This window comes from Oncorhynchus mykiss, chromosome 4 (assembly GCF_013265735.2).
Source record: "Oncorhynchus mykiss isolate Arlee chromosome 4, USDA_OmykA_1.1, whole genome shotgun sequence".
Lineage (NCBI taxonomy): Eukaryota > Metazoa > Chordata > Actinopteri > Salmoniformes > Salmonidae > Oncorhynchus > Oncorhynchus mykiss.
Window position 1 is genome coordinate 29,787,259 of NC_048568.1, and position 21,210 is coordinate 29,808,468.

Consider the following 21,210-nt stretch of genomic DNA (forward strand, 5'->3'; position numbering starts at 1 on the left):
TAGAAGTCATTTTTACACACCAAATATGGACTGAGAATTTGAACGATCTATAAAGAACATGAAATTGTTTGGGCAATATTTTATGCAATCAATTTAATGTTCTTATAGATCGTTGAAGAGTAGACATGAAAGGATGAAAGGAGAGAAATTCGGCGTTTGGAGCTGTCCATTCAGCACCGCCTCGGGAAAAACTAAATCTGAGGTTCAAATAGAATTTGAAAACATTTCCCCACACTAAAACAATGGCCTGTTATGCAACGCATTGGACATAAAATATTACTGAATGTTCTTCATAAATCATATCTCTACACGCGCTCAATCACAGAGCAGATCGAGGCACTCTGCCAGTTGAGGCGCGCGCATGCACACGCACTCCGAAGCGTAGCCTACATTGTGTGATCAGCACATTAATAAAGACTAGGCTATTCCTTAAGCTTGCTTCCGGATCGATATTGGCAGCTTATTGATATGATATTGGTACAGTTGTAATATACACCCGTTATTTAAAGGAAAGGCTGGGGAGAAATATATACCGCCCTGTGCAATGAGGTGAACATCATTCCCGTCTACGACTCCGGCAGGTAAGGACAATGCATTATACAGTGCATCTTTTTTTAATGACTTTTCATCTAACATAACCCATTTGTTTAAAATGTAAAACATGATATATTGATAGAACAATATGGTTCATGACAGGCTTCTAAGATGAGAAGCACCGTCTCTACTGTAGCCTATGTGGCATAGTCACACACGCACATATGAATACACGGATTTGAATGCACTAGAAGACTAGGCTACTTAGATCTCTTGGCATTGAATCTGTACACTAAAGCGGTTTATGCCTGCGCCACAGCGGCGTGGCGTGGTGTGGGTCTGGATGATGATGTTTGTTTACCGGATGGAGGTCTATTTGAATCCTCATAATTGGTTCATAACTGGTATTGTGGGTGTCAAGCAGCAGGCGGCTCTCTTGGCTCTTGTTGTGTACATTGATTAGCGATGGTCAGCTGGGGTCGGTAGTGTTTGTTAGAGTAAGAAGGTGCGTTTGTGTATGTGTGTGTGTGTGTACAATGCACTAACTGGAAGTCGCTCTGGATAAGCACACATCTTACTAAAATGTAAAATGTGTGTGTGTGTGCGTGTGTGTCAGGGTTTGACGTTGATGTCTGTGAAATGCCTGTCTGACGTCTGACACCAACCTGCTCTCAGAGCCTTTTGTATTATTGTGTACGTAAATCAGACACTCCATTTAGTATGAAATGTTATGTTTTGTATGGTATGTATTCATTTTTGGATGGCTGTAATCCATTTAGTATATGTTACAAATTACAAGTCATATGATATGTTAGGAATATGCTAGGTGGCTAACATTAGCTAGACTAGGGGTTGGGGTTAAGGCTTAGTGTTAAACTTAGGGTTAGGAGTTAGGTTAAGGTTACGGTTAGGGGAAGGGTTAGCTAAAACGGTTACATTTAGGGGAAAGGTTAGCTAACATGCTAAGTAGTTGCAAAGTAGCTAAAAAGTAGTAAGTTGTGCTAATTGTGCTAATTGAAAATGTGCTAATTGTCTAAAATGCTGAAGTTGGCAGTGATGAGATTTGACACACAACCTTTTTGTTGCTAGACTTTTGGATTATAAGCCCACGCCCACTCCGACCAACCACCTTTCTTTAGTTTTTGCCTTAAGTAACTTTTTGTCTTTTGTAACCATACCAAACGTAACATATCATAGTAATTTGACTGAACTGGATTTACATTTACTTTGTTACGTCTAGTCTATGAGACCAGGCTGCTGACACACTGCAGCAACACAGGGAACCTGAGGGAAGCAGGGTGTCTTCCAGGCAACCCAATGGGAACAGAATTCTCTGTTTACAAGTCAACTCCATTTGCCAAGAAAAATGCCCCTTGCAGATTACCAGAGTATTTGTGCTTCCTCACTTGATATTTAAATGTGTTCTTTCTGTTATTATAATGGTATTATCTATTTGTATGGTACATTTTATATGAAAGTGCACTAACTGAAACGTGTTATTATCTATCTAAAAATATTAACCTACAGAGTCCAACTGAACAGGACTGAGTCATTCTGGAGATAACCTGCTATTTATAGTTATTTTAAAAGTACAATGCAAGGGTCTGCTGTGTCAGGCTGTACTGACTGTGTGTGTGTGTGTGTGTCAGTGTTAATTTCGTCAACAAAAATAGTGACACAAATATTTGTCAAACACTTGTTTTTCAGTGGCAATTGCCGAGACTATAACTGATTAAATAGACCCAGAAAAAACTATAACTAAACATAAATTATTTTTAATTTCAGTAGACTAAAACGAGACGAGACAAAATGATCTCTGTGACCTGACTACTAAGTGGACTGGACAAGAGTTTTTGGAGAAATTGAGAGCTTTTCAGTGATAACATATTTAATATTAGCAGCACAGATGCACAGCACAGTTCTGTTCAGCAGTGGAAAGGATGCACCATACCCGGCACACACAGCCCACATCAGCTGGTGAGCTGCGGGGGAGCAAGCGATGAGTGTGGGCAGACAGACAGACAGGCTCCGCCTTCGTTTATACACATCGCGCAAATTACCCTCTTGCTTCCACATAGCTAACCAGTCACCCACCAGCCTTCTCGTTAGCTACCCTTTGCCTGGTTAAGAAACACAAGCTGCCTTACGAAATTAAAATCAATAGCAGCATTGAGTTTAATAGTAAAACAACAGTGTAGCCATGTTTTTCTCTCCATTGAGTATAGAAAAGAAGGCTGTCTTTCAATTTGTAATCTCGTTCAACCGTCTCACTTTCTTCACTGCATTTCATTGCCAGGCGCTACGTTTTTTTCTTTCTATCGTGTATTGGTTGGCCGCATTTTACATTCATAAAGCATATTGCAGGCCAATTCAAAAACTAGGCTACTTGCGGACCGGACCATTAACCATTTGTTTAGGCTACATCTTGTTCAGTCATTTTACCTCATTAGCTAGCTATAGCTAACAACCTAGGGTGCATTCCGCAGGACTTAACGTTTTGGAACGTTCAGATAGAAATATGTTTTGTAGAACTAAGCAAAATGTATTTTGCGTTAATGGGGACCAAGTGACTCAGACTTGAGCACTTGGATCAGGACTACTGTACACATAGGAACTCGGACTTTAGCTATAGGGACTCGTGACCCGACTCGTGACTCGACCATTGGTGACTCGGACTTGGACTCGCTCACAGGGGACTTGGGACTCGATTCAGACTCAAAAATGTGTGACTCGACCACATCACTGGGCGAAACAGTCATTAGCTCCCATTTAAAGTCATTAGCCCTCGTTCTAGTGTTGGACACCAATGTGGCTGCGGTGTCAGTGAAACGTGGATGACAATGCCACGACCGAGTGACGGATGTGCAACCAATAATTGCCAATACTTTCTCTCTATTTCTGTCTCTCTATGTCCCTCTCTTTGTCCCTCTCTCTCTCTCTGTCTCTCCGTGCTTGAGAATTTACATGGACAGATAATTCTTATATATTCTTATATACTGTATGTTTGTCATTTTTCTGCTGTTGGGAAGAGAATAGGATGTTATTCAAAAAAGCATGTTGGTAGTACAAGGCTATGTATTTTTGTGCACATTTTGTTACTTTATCTCTCAAACTCAACTTTTTTCATTATTCCCATCTAATCAGGGAATGATTTAGACCTGGGACACTAGGTGGGCGCAATTCATTATCCGGCAGGCTCTGGACCTTGTAGGGTAAGAGTTGAATACTCCTGCAGGGTTAACGACGCAAAACAAATGTGATGTGACTACAATGAAAGGGCATTTAGTTGACTGAAATGGCCCACTGTTGTCGTCATTTTGACAATAACTAAGTCATTATTCAAATGACAAAATGTGATTAAGACTTAATTATATTTTAGTCAAAATGACTAGACTAAATGTAATACTGTATAAAAAATTGTCACAAAATTAACACAGGTGTGTGTGTGTGTGTGTGTGGAGAGGAATGGAGTAGAAGTACAACAACCGGAGAGAGGGCTCAAAAGTCCACATTTTCCACAAAACTGCCAGACTGCAACATCAAAGGAAAGGCTTACACAAAAGCTAATATAATCCTCAGTTATCTTAGGTTAGAGTTCAGCAATAAATAAGTGGTGAAATTCTTTCCTCAGCTGAATCGCCATACCATCTCCATACCTGCCCCCGTCATCTGACCACCCCGTTCTAGCCACTGCGACCCTTCTCTACGTCTCCATGTTTACTTTGTGGTGAGTAATGGGAAAGATGCTCTTCCCTGCAACTCTCCATCACCTCCTATTGGTAGGGGTCTGTCTCTGCGTCTACAGCACCCCAGTCCCACCCCTCCACGACTACGCACCCGCCTCACAGGACAGTGGCTGTGATGGACAAGCTGGGGAGCCAATGGAGGGAGAGCCCTGTGTAACACCAGCAACACCTGTCAGTGTGACATCAACAAGTGTCCAATCTGGGCCCTCTGATCCCGGCAGACTGTCCTATGGAATGGCAGAACACATGACTGGCAGCTGGACTGACCTATCAGAGAATGTTGGAGCAGGGGGAGGCACTGGCCCTGATGTGATGGGACGCAAACCAGGGGGGATAGAGCCGGTGACGCAGGCACGAAACGTGGACAGTCATGAGGGTATATCTGGACCGGGAGGGGCTAAGAGCCAAGGGAGGGAGGCAGAGACAGGGGTTGCCTCTGAGAGCTTCTCTGAGGGGAAGGAGACTCACAGACTGCCTGTAGAAGCTCCAGAACTCTACACAGACAAAGAGATGAAAGTTGGGCCCGAAGAGGATCCTATGGAGGATGTACCTACTGTCACCACTGGTGCCATGATAGCTTCCCTAGGAGAGAGGCAAGGGATGACAGTGGCCATGAAAACACCCAGAGCTGCTCTACATGGTGCTTCCACAGCAGCCAGAGCCCCAGAACCAGATAGCCAGACAGGGACGCACCTTGCTGGGGATAGAAGAGACCTCATCCTGGAAGAGAGGCCAGATCTCCAAGGAGGAAAGGAAGGGGAACTCAGAGAGAGCTTGCCCGACCTCGGAGCTCTTCTTCTGGGGCAGGAGACAGAGACAACCAGACCGAGCTCCTCATCTCCCCATAGTATCCTTACAAACTCCCCATTGACCTCGATCTCTCCGTCAGTATGGAGATCCAGCAGAGACGCTTCATCGCTGCCCCCTAGTGGTCTGGAGGCCGCTGGCCCTGCATCTCCACACCCCCAAGATGGAGAGACAGCGTTTGCTCTCCCAGACCCCCTCCTGCCCGACCTTGGACCAGCCCTGACAGGATCCTCCAGACAGGATGACCCTGACAGCCTCTGGACTGAACCACTACAGCAAAATGGGGGTGAGTATGCAGTATGCTATGGTCCAATGAGTACATACTGGATATGTTAGAGACAGCCACTGGGATCTCAGCCACCTGGAGTGAGTCTACTCTACAGATGCACTTGAGGGCCACATTCTATGTTGAGTTTTTGCACATGCACACACCAAAACACTTGCTCTGCCTCACAACAAGGTAAGGTGCTGCTCTAGCTGTTGTTGTGTCACATCATAGAATTCCATTACACGGGTTGCCTGTTTGCCTTTCGCTGGGTTTCAATAGGTTTCATTAAAAAGGGAAGGGAAATGAAAGTGACATGTCTAGCTGCAGAGATCTCCTTTGATGATCTGGGGGGATGGGGGGGGGGGTGAATGCTTGGTTTTCCACGCTTCACTTTGAACCTTAGCAGGCAGGGTTCCAGGGAAGCAGTCTAATTACTTTCTATTTCTGACGGTGGAAATAAACCTCACATGACTTCCAGGAGACAGCAATGACAGGGACTGTTATACAAGTCTGGGGAATTCACTCACCCTTTATCTCTATCTCCCTCCCTCCATCAAAGAGGAACAGTAAAGACCTAGGCACTGGCAGGGCCAGCCAGGCAGTTTATTACTGTGTGATGCAGTAGAATAGAGGAGTCTGTCTGAGCCAATATGTGTTCCTGATTGTTCCTGCCTGTCTGGCGTCCCTCTAAGGATTGTCTGATAGCGCTACAGGCAGCCTGTTAGCATCCATCAGGGACGTGTGCATGTATGTACATATACGTATGTGCGTATATTTGTGTGTGTGTGTGTTCCAGCTTCTCTTTGGGGACATGAAGCTTCCCTACAAGGGAAACCAGGCTACCTTGATGAGTAGTATGTAGAAGGAAGGATTTTCTTTTTGGAACACCCTTTTCAACATGGCAAAAAAAATAAAAACTTCATCAAATCAAATCAAATGTATTTATATAGCCCTTCTTACATCAGCTGATATCTCAAAGTGCTGTACAGAAACCCAGCCTAAAACCCCCTATTAGCAAGCAATGCAGGTGTAGAAGCACGGTGGCTAGGAAAAACTCCCTAGAAACGCCAAAACCTAGGAAGAAACCTCGAGAGGAACCAGGCTATGAGGGGTGCCGGGTGGAGACTATAACAGAACATGGCCAAGATGTTCAAATGTTCATAAATGACCAGCATGGTCAAATAATAATAATCACAGTAGTTGACAAGGGTGCAGCAAGTCAGCACCTCAGGAGTAAATGTCAGTTGGCTTTTCATAGCCGATCATTAAGAATATCTCTACCGCTCCTGCTGTCTCTAGAGAGTTGAAAACAGCAGGTCTGGGACAGGTAGCACGTCCGGTGAACAGGTCAGGGTTCCATAGCCGCAGGCAGAACAGTTGAAACTGGAGCAGCAGAACGGCCAGGTGGACTGGGGACAGGAAGGAGTCATCATGCCAGGTAGTCAGTCCTGAGGTATGGTCCTAGGGCTCTGGTCCTCCGAGAGAGAGAAAGAAAGAGAAAGAATTTGAATTAGAAAGAGCATACTTAAATTCACACAGGACACCGGATAAGACAGGACAAGTACTCCAGATATAACAGACTGACCCTAGTCCCCCGACACATAAACTGCTGCAGCATAAATACTGGAGGCTGAGACAGGAGGGGTGAGGAGACACTGTGGCCCCATCCGATGATACCCCCGGACAGAGCCAAACAGGCAAACAAACATGACTGAACAGGCAAACAAACATGACTGAAAGAGATGCAGAAATAAACATTTTGATTGAATCTTCATCAACAATTACAAGAATAACCTGTCCCAGAAAGCTGCACCAAATGGTGGATCCCTTCCATGGTTATGTTATATTGGATTTATACCTTTTTTTGTGTGTGAGCAGAGCAGTTAGAATGTAGTTGAGAACTGGAAGCAGAGCTGTGGGTCTAAAACTCCTCTCTCTTCACCAGTACATACCATCATGTTTCTAGTCACAGGCTGATATCTAGCAGTCACTGAGCCAATACGAATTGCCTATGGACCATCAGTGAGTCCTGAACCAACATCTGTCGGTGTGTGTGTATTTTACTAACAGCCGTGGATGCCAGTGCCCCTCCCTTGCAGGACGCGTCCACAGAGGGCACAATGTCATCAGAGGACCTCCCTCTCATCTTCGAGCCCTTTGATGATGTCACACCTGAAGGGGCGGGGGTAGCGACAGCCGTTCTCGCGCCCGGCAACTCACAGCTGTCTGTCTCCATGTCTACCACGGGGACGCTACTGTCAGAGGTGGAGTTCGACCAGGTGGGCACAGGTGACACGGGGCCATCCCGTGTCCCACCACTGGTGCTACCAGATTGGACGTCGCCATGGCAGACATCCGGGGCTGAGATCTCTGAGCCTATCTGTCCTTCTGGTCCACCCATAGACCCTCCCCCTTCAGAGACAGAACAGCCAGGTGAGACTTCTTTCTTATTAATCTTCCTCTTCATTAATCCATTCGTCCTCTTCATCTTTTCACCATGTTGCTTACACTCATCCGTTTAGATCTAGAAGTTTCTACAGTAGTATCTAAGGACTAGATGTTGATGTTATACTTCACTATATCCACTATAATGATCCAGCCGTGATGGTTATATTTAGGTGGTAGTGAGACCATACAGAACCCAGAGGAAACCCCGCCCACCTCCGAACCCAACCCTACAAGCATCGCCTCCCAGCAGATCACCATGACAACGGTCACCAAGACAACCAATCTGCCTGTGGTCAAATCAGGTCTGGAGGAACTGGAGTCTGAAGGTAGGAGTCACACTAACACACACACATAATGCACACACATTGTTTACACAATGTAAAGATGAAAGTTCACAATTCAAATTGAAAGGAAGTTGAATCAGCTGTTTTCCTTTTTTTCTTCCTGTAGAGGAGCCAGAGGTGGATGAGGAGGATGAGAACACAGAGGAGTCAGAGGACAGCGAAGAGGAACAGAAGGAGACCCCTATCCCAGCCCCCACTCAACCTCCCTACAGCCTCATCCCCCCGCCTTCTGTCTGGGTGCAGCGCAATCAGGGCCTGAGTGAGAGGAGACACACACACGAATGCATACGCACATAAAACTAACTTTGGCTCTTTGTGGCCATCAAATATGAGATATTTTCAATTAGGAAAGAAGTGTAATTGAAATAGTGGGTGACAATCTTGTGTGGGTTCAATGTGCTTCAAAGCCACTATTCCTCCCTTTTTTTCAGTGCGTAGCTGGGTGGAACTGATCAGAGAAAAGGTCAGATCACCATTAATGGTCATGACAGAACCATACTATCCTCATTATACTTTTAGAAAGTGTGGTCCTTTAGGCTGTTTGGTTATGTAGCAGAGATAATATTGACCCCTATAACCCTTAAATTAGTCAAAAAACATAAACTGGAAGAGTTGTCTCTAAGACACTCTGGTCTACGAGTGGTCTGTATTTCCTGTGTGTGGCTAGTTTCTTCTCCCTGCTCGCACCCCTATCGTTCACCTCTGTCCCTCACCCATGTTCCCTCTCCCTACAGGCAGGGTATGTGTCTGGGATGTTGGCCCCGGTGGGCATTGGCATCATGGGGGCCCTGCTCATCGTTGGGGCCCTCTACAGCATCAGGATGATCCACCGTAAGAGGAGGAACAGCTTCAAACACCAGCGCAGGAGGAAGGCCAGGCACACTGAGGTTAATAAGAATATGCTCACTCGCGCTACACTATTCCTAAAGGATGCATATATCAGCTTGTGGTAGAAATTGCCATTAACTAAGAATTTGCCATTAACCAGTAGTTTAAAGTGGCTTCCTCGTCTCCACACCTTCATCTGTACTGATTTAAAGACATTGGACAGTTTCTTTCACATCAGTGCAGATGAAAGGAGATGGAAGAGACTTTGGACTTATTGAGCTTTATACAACCTTTAACTCCATGTAATGAATGTCCTGACTTTTGGTATTTGCCGTCTTGTCTCCAGCAACCCAGGGAGCCAAGCAGCAACGGCCAGGACCAAGCCATGCTATTGGCTGACAGCTCTGAGGACGAGTTCTGATCCTGCCCACAGCGCTGTGCCTGTAACTGATGAGACTCGGCCCGCGTCGTCGTCGTCATCATATCTCCATGACTACCACATCTCCAATCACTGTGGGTCGATTGGCTATAATTCATCAGAGAGTATTTGACTGTCTAACCAACAAGACGGGTGGGTATTTGACATGTAAAACAGGGTTGAACATTTTAACACCTATGTAGTTACAGGTGCATAGAGGGATAACAATACAATATTTGAAAAATAAACTCCAGGCTATTGACATTCTTGTATGATCCACAATGTGTTTGAGATCCTTTAAACCAACAGTGTGTAGAGCATACAAGAATGACCGTGTGCTGAAGCCTCTTTTTCAATTACTTTCTATGTAATAAAAAGGCTAGAGCAGAATCCATTTAATAGGATCTCTGTTTATGTAGCTGACGAGGAGTGCATTTCAATAGTCTGAAGTGGCTTCCTCTTCTTGTCTCGTTTCCTACATTTAGGAAGCCACTTCAGAAATGAAGCCACTACAGGCTATAGAGATGCACTCACGGTTACTGGAGTAAGATTGTCACACACTATTGAGTTCATAACACATCACAGACACTGAAAAAACGTAAGCTGTCAACACCAGTGTGCATTAATGCACGGTAGATACTTTCATAGACAGCCATTGCTTGATTCAGCCTTGTCGACTGTTTAAGGCCAAATGAATATCATCCTCCTTTAAAAAGCATTCAGCAGGAAACCAGCTCTCTCTGTGTGAAGTTACAGGAAACTGATAATTCTATTGTTGCTCCTCCTGACAATGTTTTTCCTCCAGTGCGTGGCAGGCAACCTCTTTTATGAATGTATATACCAGGCTAATACTTATTTAATCATCTCCATATCATTTACTATTGAATAGCCTACTCTACAGAAAGTCCAAGTCATTCAGAATCATTACATCCCATAGCCATGCTGAGGGATTTGTTAAAGGGAGACTACTTGTATTTTCACTCAACCTCTCTCTTCTGTACTGTTGTTTCTCCTAATTGCCTAACAATCCACTTTTCTTATTTTGCACTGGGACCTGAAAGAACTGAAATGAAAGCCAAAACTCTAAGGAGAAACAGGACGCTTGCTGCTAGTGTACGCACTTAATGTTGAAAAGGTTTCCATTCCCCCTGGTTGATGCCGTTGTGATCCAAATGTATATATTATTGATTTCTGTGGTTGATGCATCTAGTGTCTGCAATTTAGCACTAAATATTAAAGGTGTTTTGAAAAGTCTAATTCAATGTAATTGAGTAATCTTGCATTGTACTGTAGTCATTCAAGTTTGAAATGTGTCACATTTTGCGTGACCATCCCCTGGTAGGATGCTTGAGATACATTGCCTGTGAATATGCAATAATAATGTAATGTACGGGTTCTTCTGTAAAATGATGGCCACATTTCGGGCTTTCTTTCTATAGATACCAAATGTGCAGTGTTACCAATAAAGCTCTCTCTTACCCAGAAGGATCTCTGTTTGTGGGAAGGGTTCACTATTTTTGTTTCTATTGCTAAACACAGTTGGAAGACAAAATGCCTAATCATGAATGAATCACATGATACAATGTAAAATACTGTACTCTTTCAGATGTGCCATTTGCTTGCTTTGGAACCAAAATAACCATCAGACAACCAAGAGTCAACCAATCCACCTTACAGCATTAAAAAAAAAAACTAATAATTTATTTCTGTGTACTATTCCCACATTAAATAAAAGATGTCGTTGGACAGATTGAAATCAAAGAGACAGAGAAAGAGGGGCAGGGGAACAAAACTCTGACATGCAAAAATACCGTTCTCTCTTCCCTTACCACACCTTACAGATCACAGGGGTCCAGGGCTAGTCACTACAAAAAACAGAGACCCCCTTTAGCTGGTCCTGGGGGGGGGGGCACAGTGTGTGGGGTCCCCAAGTGGAGTGGTAAGAAGAGAGTAGATGCCCACTGAGCTAAGGTCAGTTTGCATCCCCCATCCGTAATGGTGAAGGTTAGGATTTGGAAGGGGTAAACTGATCCTAGATCGGTGTACCAAAATAGAAAATTCTAGCCAGAGCAAGAAACCAACTGGAATATCTAATAAAAAGCTTGACAACTCTTCCTCTCGTACAATGAGATGGGAGAAGAGTGGTTGGTCTCTGGGGTGAATGGTAGCTAGGCAACCAGTGGGATGGTGGTCCTCCAAGACCAGTTTAAGTAGCCTTGTCATGTTCTTAGACCCTAAACTCTGAAATGGCAAGACAACTTTTGATTTCTCTGTAGTGAAGACCATTCATTGACTTACTTTGAAGCCACAAGGGATGGGAAGGTATCAGCTAACATGGATGCCAGTCTGTTTCTTCTTTAGCTCACTCCTTTGTCAAAACAGACCAGAGCCATAGATATACATTAAATAGATGTCAATGTCTTTTGAAATCACACCAGAATCTGGCCACAAACAGACTGACGAGGAAGCCCTTCAACTGGGGTGCATTCAATGAGGTGCAAAGTTAAGAACAATGCAGCTAGAAAGATTTATATCTAACAGGACACCCTCATGAACAGACCTCTGGTGTAGATGGTCAAACGGAGCTGTCTAGCCTAACATGGCAGGCAATAATGTCCATGGTCCCTACTGGCACTGCCAGGGGTTCACACTTTTAAAAACTAGGGAAGAAATAAAGACGTTCTATGAGAATGAGGAAAGCGGGTTGGACCAAAACAAAGACCAATTTAATTTGAAATGGGACAGGATCCCCCTCACACCTCTAGACTGAAGCAGGATCAGAGTGATGTCAGAAAGAGTCAAGATTCAACAGGAAGTGTATCTGCACAGGGAGCCAAATGGAAGTCTTCCCAGTGAATGGAACAGAGTGCCATTGGAACAGTTCAAAGCAGTATGGCTTTGGAACAGCTAGCCTAGCTCCCATCTGTGCTTCCGGATCTGATGACATCGTTGCTGTCCAATCCTTCATTTTTATTCTAGTCCTAATAGTCTGGATGGGTGAAAATAAATTAGCAGAGAAAAGAAACAAAAAACCTAACTAATCAATCCCTCCAAAAACACAATACACAAAAAAAGATGCCCTCAGATGTCAAATGAAGAGCGCAAACACTCTGTATACAAATCGTCAATAAAAAAAACAAAAGGTCATCTGATCTGTTTTCAAACGCACTCACACACATATACTATAACCACCCACACAGCAGCCTGTGTGTAAAGTATCTGTTGACATCCCTTCTCACTTCCTATTCTGCAATGTTAGCCGGTTGAAGAGATGTTGAGTAACAGCTCCTAACTGTTTGCATCTGTTTTATTAAAGCTGCAAACTCTGAAATAACAGCTGCTAAAACTTTACAGAGATGCAGACACTGAGTAAACCTGGCCCATAATGTGTTGTGTATGCTAGTGTACACCTCTTATAGTTGCTCTCTCAGCCTATGGGACTTCATCACAGCTCAGCAGTACTGTACATTAGTGTCTCTGCTAGACAAGGAGCAGATCTTTAGTAACTACTACCACCACCATTACTACTACTACCACCACCATTACTACTACTACCACCACCACCACCACAACTACTACCACCACTGCCATTACTACTACCACCACTGCCATTACTACTACTACCACCGTCATTACTAATACTACTACGACCACCACCACCACCATTACTACTACTACCACCACCACCATTACTACTACTACCACCACCACCACAACTACTACCACCACTGCCATTACTACTACCACCACCACTGCCATTACTACTACCACCACCGTCATTACTAATACTACTACGACCACCACCACCGCCATTACTACTACCACCACCACCAGCATTACTACCACCACCGCCATAACTACTACTACCACCACCACTGCCGCCATTACTACTACTACCACCACCACCACCATTACTACTACCACCGCCATTACTACTACTACCACCGCCACCATTACCACTACTACCACCATCATTACTACTACTACTACCACCACCATTACTACTACTACCACCATCATTACTACTACTACCACCGCCACCATTACCACTACTACCACCATCATTACTACTACTACTACTACCGCCATTACTACTACTACCACCGCCATTACTACTACTACCACCGCCATTACTACTACTACCACCGCCATTACTACTACTACCACCATCATTACTACTACTACTACCGCCATTACTACTACTACCACCGCCATTACTACTACTACCACCGCCATTACTACTACTACCACCGCCATTACTACTACTACCACCGCCACCATTACCACTACTACCACCATCATTACTACTACTACTACCACCACCATTACTACTACTACCACCATCATTACTACTACTACCACCGCCACCATTACCACTACTACCACCATCATTACTACTACTACTACCGCCATTACTACTACAACCACCACTTCAACCACCATTATTACTACTACTACCACCCACCATTACTACCATCACCACTTCAACCACCATTATTACTACTACTACCACCAACACCACCATTACTACTACAACCACCACTATTACCACCACCACCTTCTATACCTAGCTCATGGTGTCCCTGTGTCTTTACTATACTTCAGGGTTATCTAGAGTTTGAAATAACCGATTTTACACCATCAGTCAAAACACACACAGCCGACCTTTGTTAATTTACTCTGAAAAAGAAAATCATATTTTTTTAATTCATTTTTTTAGACAAAAAGCAGCCACAAACACATATTTTCTTTGCCATGATTGGAGTTGATAGGAACTGCCTGGTGTGTCTGTCTTTCCCAGACAGAGGAGCTCTCAAATGTTACCGGAGTGTGTGCTGCATCAGAGTAGGGCCCCTATAAAGTGTACTCTAGGCTTGGCCACTAAGGGGAGTGAGTGTACGAGTGTATAATACACAATCTAAATAAACTCAGAGAGCAAACAGGAAATAAGTAAACTGCAAACAATACCTTTGCCCTCCTTTACCAGAGGTCAACACACTGACTCAAACACACACAGAGCGAAGCCAACAGGAATCCAACATATTTAATAACACTATTACTCCAGCCTGACACTTTGCCATACTGAAACAGGACTCCAGTGCTCTGCATGTTGTTAATTCATAGACAACTGTGATGATTGAAAGACAGAGGGGTGATTGGAAAAAATAGTTTCCAAGTTAGGAGGAATTTGAATGAACAACCTGCAATAGGGAAATAGTTTCCGAGCCCAAAAAAACTTCTCCTTTGTCAATAATTATTTATCTTTCTCAGGAGATTTTTGAGCAATGTTCCAGTGGCTGGCAGTGCATTTTGGGAAAATTAGCTTTGATCTGCAAAAAGGGCCAACACAAGTGCCCAATCTCAAATAGGCCCCTCATTCTTACCCCTCTAAGCACTTACCAAGTGTATCTGAAATGATTGAATAGGTATTACTAAAATGGAAATAGGTCCACCTTTCCCTCTGACAGGCAGGAAGAATTTGCACCATATTGCTTACACCTATCCAAACCTTTCAGATCTACACAAGTGCCTAGGAGTTAGGACTATGGGTCTGTTTGGAACTGGGCAATGTTCCGAGTGTTAATCAACACACTCATACCACCACTCTTGTTAAAATAAATGCATGCATATCTTTACAGGCTCCAGCTCTTGGTCTGGGGCACGGGGTGAAAACTGAGCAGCAAGCAGCTGGCGTGTTCGTCTCACAACGTAGGGTTAATGAAAACACAGACAGGGGGAGAAAAGCACACTAACACGCACAACTCATGATTCCCACCAAGCATGCGTGCGCACACACCCATCCACTACATTACTTCACATCCTTTACTTCACGTCCCTTACACATGTACACAATACCCTAAACACTTCCTTTTCCAAACCCCTAGGGAAAACACACACTCTCACGAACACACACACAATAGCTTTTCCAACCCCCTGTTGAATCATGAGATTAAAAAATATACACAAAAAATAAACTCCACAAATATTTCCTTCGAATCTGTCGTTTTCCCACCTTCTTCCATATTTTCACCCTGTGTTATTATTCTTCTTCTGTTTTCCTGTGTTCCAGTGGGTGATTTTGCGTGATGCATCGCCCTCCGGGGGTTTGTGGGTTCACCCTCGACATCATGCCTTAGATACTGCTCCGTTGGAAGGGGGGGGGCAATGTTCTGAGGTTAAAGGTCACCAGACCACATCACACACTCCTCTTCCTTCCCCCTCTAACAGGATCCTACAGCTAACAGGGCAAGGGCCTCTTCATTAAAACATTGTGGGATTTCTGTCTGTCTGTCCAGTTTAGCCTTGAGCTGTTTTCCAAGATGTCAAGGATCAAAAAAGGGAGGGTTGTATGTACTGTGTGTGTACTGTGTATGAGTAGTGTGCATGTGCGTGTGTCTATGTATATGCAAATGTAGGTGAATCTATGCTTGTGGGTGTATGACAATGTGTGTGTGCATATGGGTGTATGACTGTGCGTGGGTGTGTGTGTGTGTAACTGTATATATATATATATATATATATATGGGTGGGTGTGTGTGTGTATGTATGTATACACACACACACACACACACACACACACACACACACACACACACACACACGTGAGACAAGGGACCAGGGCAGGGTTGAGAGTGAGACTGGAGCTGCTTCAGTAAGAGGGCAGCACCTGTCATGCTCCTTCTCCTCTCTCTAGCGGAGCCACAGTTTGAGCCTCAGTGCGTCCACACCGTTTAGGTAATATCTGAAGAGCCGCTTGTCTCGGACAAAACCAAGGTTCTCATACAACTTTAGAGCTGACTTGTTAGTGATCTCAGTCTCCAGAACCACCTAGGAGTGAGCGAGAGAGAGAGAGAAAGGAGAGAGGGAGGGAAGGAGAGAGGGAGGGCGGGGAGAGATACTGCTTGTCAGAGCTGAAGCAATACAAGTAGTCTTTGTATCATTTTGTGGGGGTTTGTCATAAGATCATATTGTTATATTATATCCCCATGTTATTCACTAGAGCACTTAATTTTCTATACTAGAGTCCACCTAGTGTGGATATATAATATGTGGTTAATACCTCAGGCCAAGTACAGTCAGGGCCACTAGCTGAGTGAAGGCCCCAGAGGGACAACAGGGCCTTCGGACGTCACCATCAGACAGACAGTACCAGTCCGCTTACCTCATCACAATCCCCCTCCACCATGGCATAAATGGCCTTCTTCACCAGGTTAGTACCTGCAACATACAGGCAACAGAAAATCAATTCAACGGGATGGTACGCATAGAAGTTTGTGGAGATAAAGAAAATGGAAGTACTTTGAGATCAAATATTTTTTTGCAAAAAGGGCTATTAATAAAACGTGATTGGTCGTCATGAGAAAATGAGAGAGCATGCTGGTTCTCACCAATGCTTTTCCTCCGGTGTTTTGAGTCTACAGCCAGCATGGCGATGTAGCCACGACGAAACATCTTCTTGTGCATGTCCAGCTTACAGACAATGGCCCCCACACACTCCTGCTCCACCATGGCCTGGAAATGAATAAACAGTGAGTCATGTTAGTGCTGTGTCCAACTTAAAGCTTTTGAAGCCTTCTTAAGACCAGACATAACCAAGGAGTAAACAAAACCCAGTGCTTCTAGCCAATGAGCATCAAGAACACATCTACCCTGACCTCTAGTTTGATTACACTGCACATAGCACTTCCTCCTTCCTATAGGTCACTGAGGGCAGTAGACTGAGAAATCATATTGAAGAGTAAGTATCATGGTTACAATGATGAATGGCTCATTCCGTTATGGAAAGGGAGACAGATCAACAGCAAGGACCTCATTGAATTTGTGGACACAAATTGTTTCATATTAGCCTAGTTCACCTCAAAATACCAAATTAATTATCAAGACTAGAAATGTAAAAAACTTGACACTTGCAAGTGTTTCACAGTCAGCAAGCCTCAGAGGTTGCAACACTATGCTAGGGTTAGGCTGTCAAAGGGGGTTTATTTGTGTGTGTGTGTGTGTGTGTGTGTGTGTAGCGCATGTACATGCCACTTCATGTTCAACTGTATCTGTGTGACACCTCCAGATGATTAAATATAGACATAGTGAACAAGTCTACACTAGCAGTCACACCAAGACTAACCAACCCTTTTAGCCCAACTTAAAAACTAGTTTCACTGTCAGACAAGACAACAGGGAGGAATAAGGGTGTGTTATTGTCTGGATCTACCTAAAGAGAAGCCTACCCTTTACCTAGAACTTTAGGAACTTCAAATGAGCAGGTCTGCTATACAGAAAGATGGGAAAAAAAACACAATTGAAGCAGACACTGTAACAGTATCTAGGCCTAAATCAAAACGGTGGTAAGAGACACTACTGGCCTCTTAGGGTCAGCGTCAACACCCCCAACACTCCCAACAAACTCGCGTTGTTGTCCCAGAAGCTACTGGCCTCTTTTTATTTTGCTAATGTTCACCAACCAAAACAAGAAAGTGTTTTACTAGATAGTGCTATGTCATACTCACCAGAAAGCAGAGCTGAGGCCAGTTGTGGATGAAGTACCTATAGGTATAAATGGAATACGGCTCAGACAAGTCCTTGGTGATCAACCTCATGATTCCTGGCATCTGTAACTCGGACTCGTAGCGGACATAATGAATTCCCTGGCTCTCTTCCGCTTCTCGGTCAGGCGAACAGTTCAGATTCAGCCTCGCTAATTCTGACACCGGCGGCTGGTGTATGACGTCGGGTTCACTTTCTACTCCAGCCCGGTGCTCGCCAAGGCCTTCGCAGTCTGGGGGCTGCTGGCTCGGTGGTCGAGGGGCTTCTGTGGGGTCACATTCCCTTTTCCTAACGTTACCACCGGGGCTGTGTCCGGTTACAGTGTGGCTTTGGAAAGCCTCAGTTCTTGTGATAGTCAACATACCGTTCATGCCATTGTTGTTCAAGTGAGGGTGGCGGCTGCCTTTCGAACACGGACTGTGGTCCTCATGTTGCCAGCAATGGTCGCTATTATTTTTGTCACTCGGGTCGTCTCCAAAACTGCTACTGTCATAGAGCTCCATGGACGGTCTCGGATTGTCGGATCGGTTTTCCGTTGTGTGGTTGTAGATCTCACCGTCTTCAGACGGACTGACCAACCCGTTCAGCTGCTGGTCCTGTAGGGCCTGCGTTTTGAGGTGTAGCGCAGCCGGGTTAGCATGCGATAGCATGTTTTTCTGTTTTTTCTTACTTGGCCGTTTGTCCTCGCTGACCCGCTGCTCCTGTCGTGTTACAGAGCCCTCCCAACCGCAGCCAGGCTGCTCCCCTTCCCCGGGGAAGGGAGAACTTTCAGCCGGGGATGCTGGCAATGCGCTGCTAGGCCCAGTCGGCACTGCAGCCATCCCACCTCATCAAGGGGGCAATGCACGTTAGAAAAAAAAGTCGAAATATAGTTTCGTCAACGGGTTTATAAACAAAGCTCACTTCACTTAGGCGATAATTGTATAAATCCGAGGGTTTCCGAAACAATTTCGTCTTTACTTCCAACGCCTGTCGTTGCTTTCTCCTCCGTTTCCCCGCTGCCGAAAAGTGCTGTCGCAGCAAACGCCATTGCAGCCGAAAGATGGTTGTCATTACTTACTACAGCCACAAAGTCAGAATTGGATTTAACGTAAAAATTAATGAAAACAACATTTTGCTTTTTGGTATTCATTTAAGGTTAGGGTTAGGAATACGGTTAGCAGTATGGTTAAGGTTTCAAATCATATTTTAAGAAGCTAAATTGTAGAAATAGGCGGGGTTTAGACAAAATTCTGAATTTGTGGCTGTGATAAGTAGTGACTACCCTGAAAGCGAGTGCCGCTTTACGACAGTGATGAGAAGCATAATCTATGCGCGGTTTGCACAACTTTTTTTGTCTCTCCCTCCTCGAGCATCAGCGAAACTCACAAATTAATTTGAGTTAATCGACGGTGGATTATTTGATGTATCTAGAGACCGCAGTTTTAGGCATAAATAGACAATTCAAACCACTGTAAATTTATCAAAATCATGAATGGGCTGGCTATAAACAAAGTAAATAGTGACCAAATAAAAAAATCTATAATTTTGACGTTTTACAAATATATTCCCTTTCACACCTTTAAATCAAATTCATAAATCACGCAGGCCATCTCCGGATCCAATACTCTCTTGCCAGCAGAGGGTGCTACTGTTATGTACATTGCAATATGGTGCAAATGTCCAGTTTCTCCCCAAGTATTATGCAGTAGGCTCCTAATGGTGAAGTAATGTCAAGTGTAGTGCTTGACTTGGACTGAAATAGGTTCCGGTGCTAATTTTGGGTGCCTGTACCATTTATATAGTATTTAGGGGCAGGAGCTGCTCCACAATATCTTTGAGCTAATATTCAATAAGAAGAACAGGAGCTCAAGCAGTAGAACATTTGAGGTGCCGGTACTCAGCTCCAGTGAGCTCCTGCCAAAGTCAAGCACTGATCAAGTGTGTAACGGAGAGAGAACTATACTATACAGGTGAAAAATAATAAACAAAAGTAATATCTCTGCAAATGCGTTAACCCTAATCACAACTGCTTGTAATATTATTTTCATTGGCAGACAGTGACTCTATGTGCATACACACACTGCTGGACTCCTAACACCGGGGAAGACCTTGGCAATGCTAGGCAGCAGACGGGGCACAGAGTGGATGTAGTAAAAGGGAAGGGGGTACACACTCCAGCTGGAGCACGGTTAGGGGGTGGCAAAGCCCAACTGGGCATCAGAGGGGGATGGAGCACTCCCAGCCGAGGGCAATAAGGGGGAAGCTGGGAGGCGTATGTGTGTTTAGGGGGTGGGGGTGTGGCCTGGACTGTTTGGGTGTTTGAGCAGGTGGAGGGATTAGATGAACTGGAGAGGCTGGATAAGGGTTCACCAGATTATGATGTAAACACACACAACCATAGTTCCACCCCATTCAGCTGAATTCCTGTAAGATGAATTGGAGATGGAATTCTCTGCAGGAAAATAATTCAACTCTAGAATTGACTGGAAATTAGATTGTGTTGACATCAACTCTGGTACAGGCACACATGCATGCACTTACTAACTGGTTTGTGTAGTGCTCTTTTAAAATAGACAGGTGGCAGTGTTGCCCTATAACTTTGTCAAGTCCTATCTGAAGGTATCTCTTCAGCAGCCACATACTGTGGAAGTGCAATGACTCAGTGGCGTGTCCAGAACATTTTGAATGGGGTGGCCAAGGTAGGGCACAGACCCAGTTTAGGAGGGGGGGGGACATAACATTTGGAACCTTAATCGATGCAAGGTTGGTGCAACGCTGTCATGGGGTGGCAGGGTAGCCTAGTGGTTAGAGTGTTGGACTAGTAACTGGAAGGTTGCAAGTTCAAATCCCTGAGCTGACAAGGTACTCTCAAGGTACTCTGTTGTTCTGCCCCTGAACAGGCACTGTTCCTAGGCCGTCATTGTAAATAAGAACTTGTTCTCTGACTTGCCTAGTTAAATAAAGGTAAAAAAGGCAAAGGGTGGCTACTTTGAAGAATCTAAACTATATTTAGATTTGTTCTAACACCTTTTTACTACATGATTCCATATATGTTATTTCATAGTTTTGATGTCTTCACTGTTATTCTACAATGTAGAAAATAGTAAAAATAAATAAAAACCCTTGAATGAATAAGTGTGTCCAAAATTTTAACTGATACAATAATTATGATGGTTCAACGCATTACATGCTTCAAATCAAATTTTATGCGTCATATGTTTCGTAGACAACAGGTGTAGACTAACAGTGAAATGCTTACTTACGGACCCTTCCCAACAATGCAAAGAGACAGAA

General features: G+C 44.2%; 2 protein-coding genes across 3 annotated transcripts; one reads left to right on the top strand and one right to left on the bottom strand.

Annotated features, from left to right (window-relative positions):
- Positions 1-309: 309 nt before the first annotated feature.
- LOC110522463 (armadillo-like helical domain-containing protein 4) lies at positions 310-10,882 on the top strand. The gene is made up of 8 exons (XM_021600884.2): positions 310-581; positions 4,166-5,373; positions 7,426-7,788; positions 7,974-8,129; positions 8,254-8,406; positions 8,579-8,610; positions 8,882-9,034; positions 9,322-10,882. The coding sequence occupies exons 2-8, from the start codon at positions 4,269-4,271 to the stop codon at positions 9,394-9,396; spliced, it is 2,037 nt and encodes a 678-aa protein (XP_021456559.1). The 5' UTR covers positions 310-581; positions 4,166-4,268; the 3' UTR covers positions 9,397-10,882.
- A 3,540-nt stretch (positions 10,883-14,422) lies between these two features.
- On the bottom strand, positions 14,423-19,091 carry LOC110522466 (N-alpha-acetyltransferase 30). Of its 2 annotated transcripts, none has more exons than XM_021600886.2 (4): positions 17,898-19,076; positions 16,782-16,905; positions 16,556-16,611; positions 14,423-16,221 (listed from the first exon to the last, which is right to left on the bottom strand). In XM_021600886.2, the coding sequence occupies exons 1-4, from the start codon at positions 18,753-18,755 to the stop codon at positions 16,084-16,086; spliced, it is 1,176 nt and encodes a 391-aa protein (XP_021456561.1). In that variant the 5' UTR covers positions 18,756-19,076; the 3' UTR covers positions 14,423-16,083. The 2 variants fall into 2 exon arrangements, 1 of the variants encoding a protein (XP_021456561.1); XR_005051518.1 differs by having other exon boundaries at positions 16,086-16,221; positions 16,454-16,611; positions 17,898-19,091.
- Positions 19,092-21,210: the final 2,119 nt, after the last annotated feature.

Bases quoted from the DNA above. Each gene is read 5' to 3' on its own strand.
- LOC110522463 (XM_021600884.2), top strand. From the start codon at position 4,269: ATGGGAAAGATGCTCTTCCCTGCAACTCTCCATCACCTCCTATTGGTA. The intron at 5,374-7,425 runs GTGAGTATGCAG...TTTTACTAACAG, and splicing joins ACCACTACAGCAAAATGGGG to CCGTGGATGCCAGTGCCCCT. The intron at 8,611-8,881 runs GTCAGATCACCA...CTCTCCCTACAG, and splicing joins TGGAACTGATCAGAGAAAAG to GCAGGGTATGTGTCTGGGAT.
- LOC110522466 (XM_021600886.2), bottom strand. From the start codon at position 18,755: ATGGCTGCAGTGCCGACTGGGCCTAGCAGCGCATTGCCAGCATCCCCG. The intron at 16,612-16,781 runs GTGAGAACCAGC...TGTATGTTGCAG, and splicing joins ACACCGGAGGAAAAGCATTG to GTACTAACCTGGTGAAGAAG. The intron at 16,222-16,555 runs GTAAGCGGACTG...GCTCACTCCTAG, and splicing joins TGGAGGGGGATTGTGATGAG to GTGGTTCTGGAGACTGAGAT.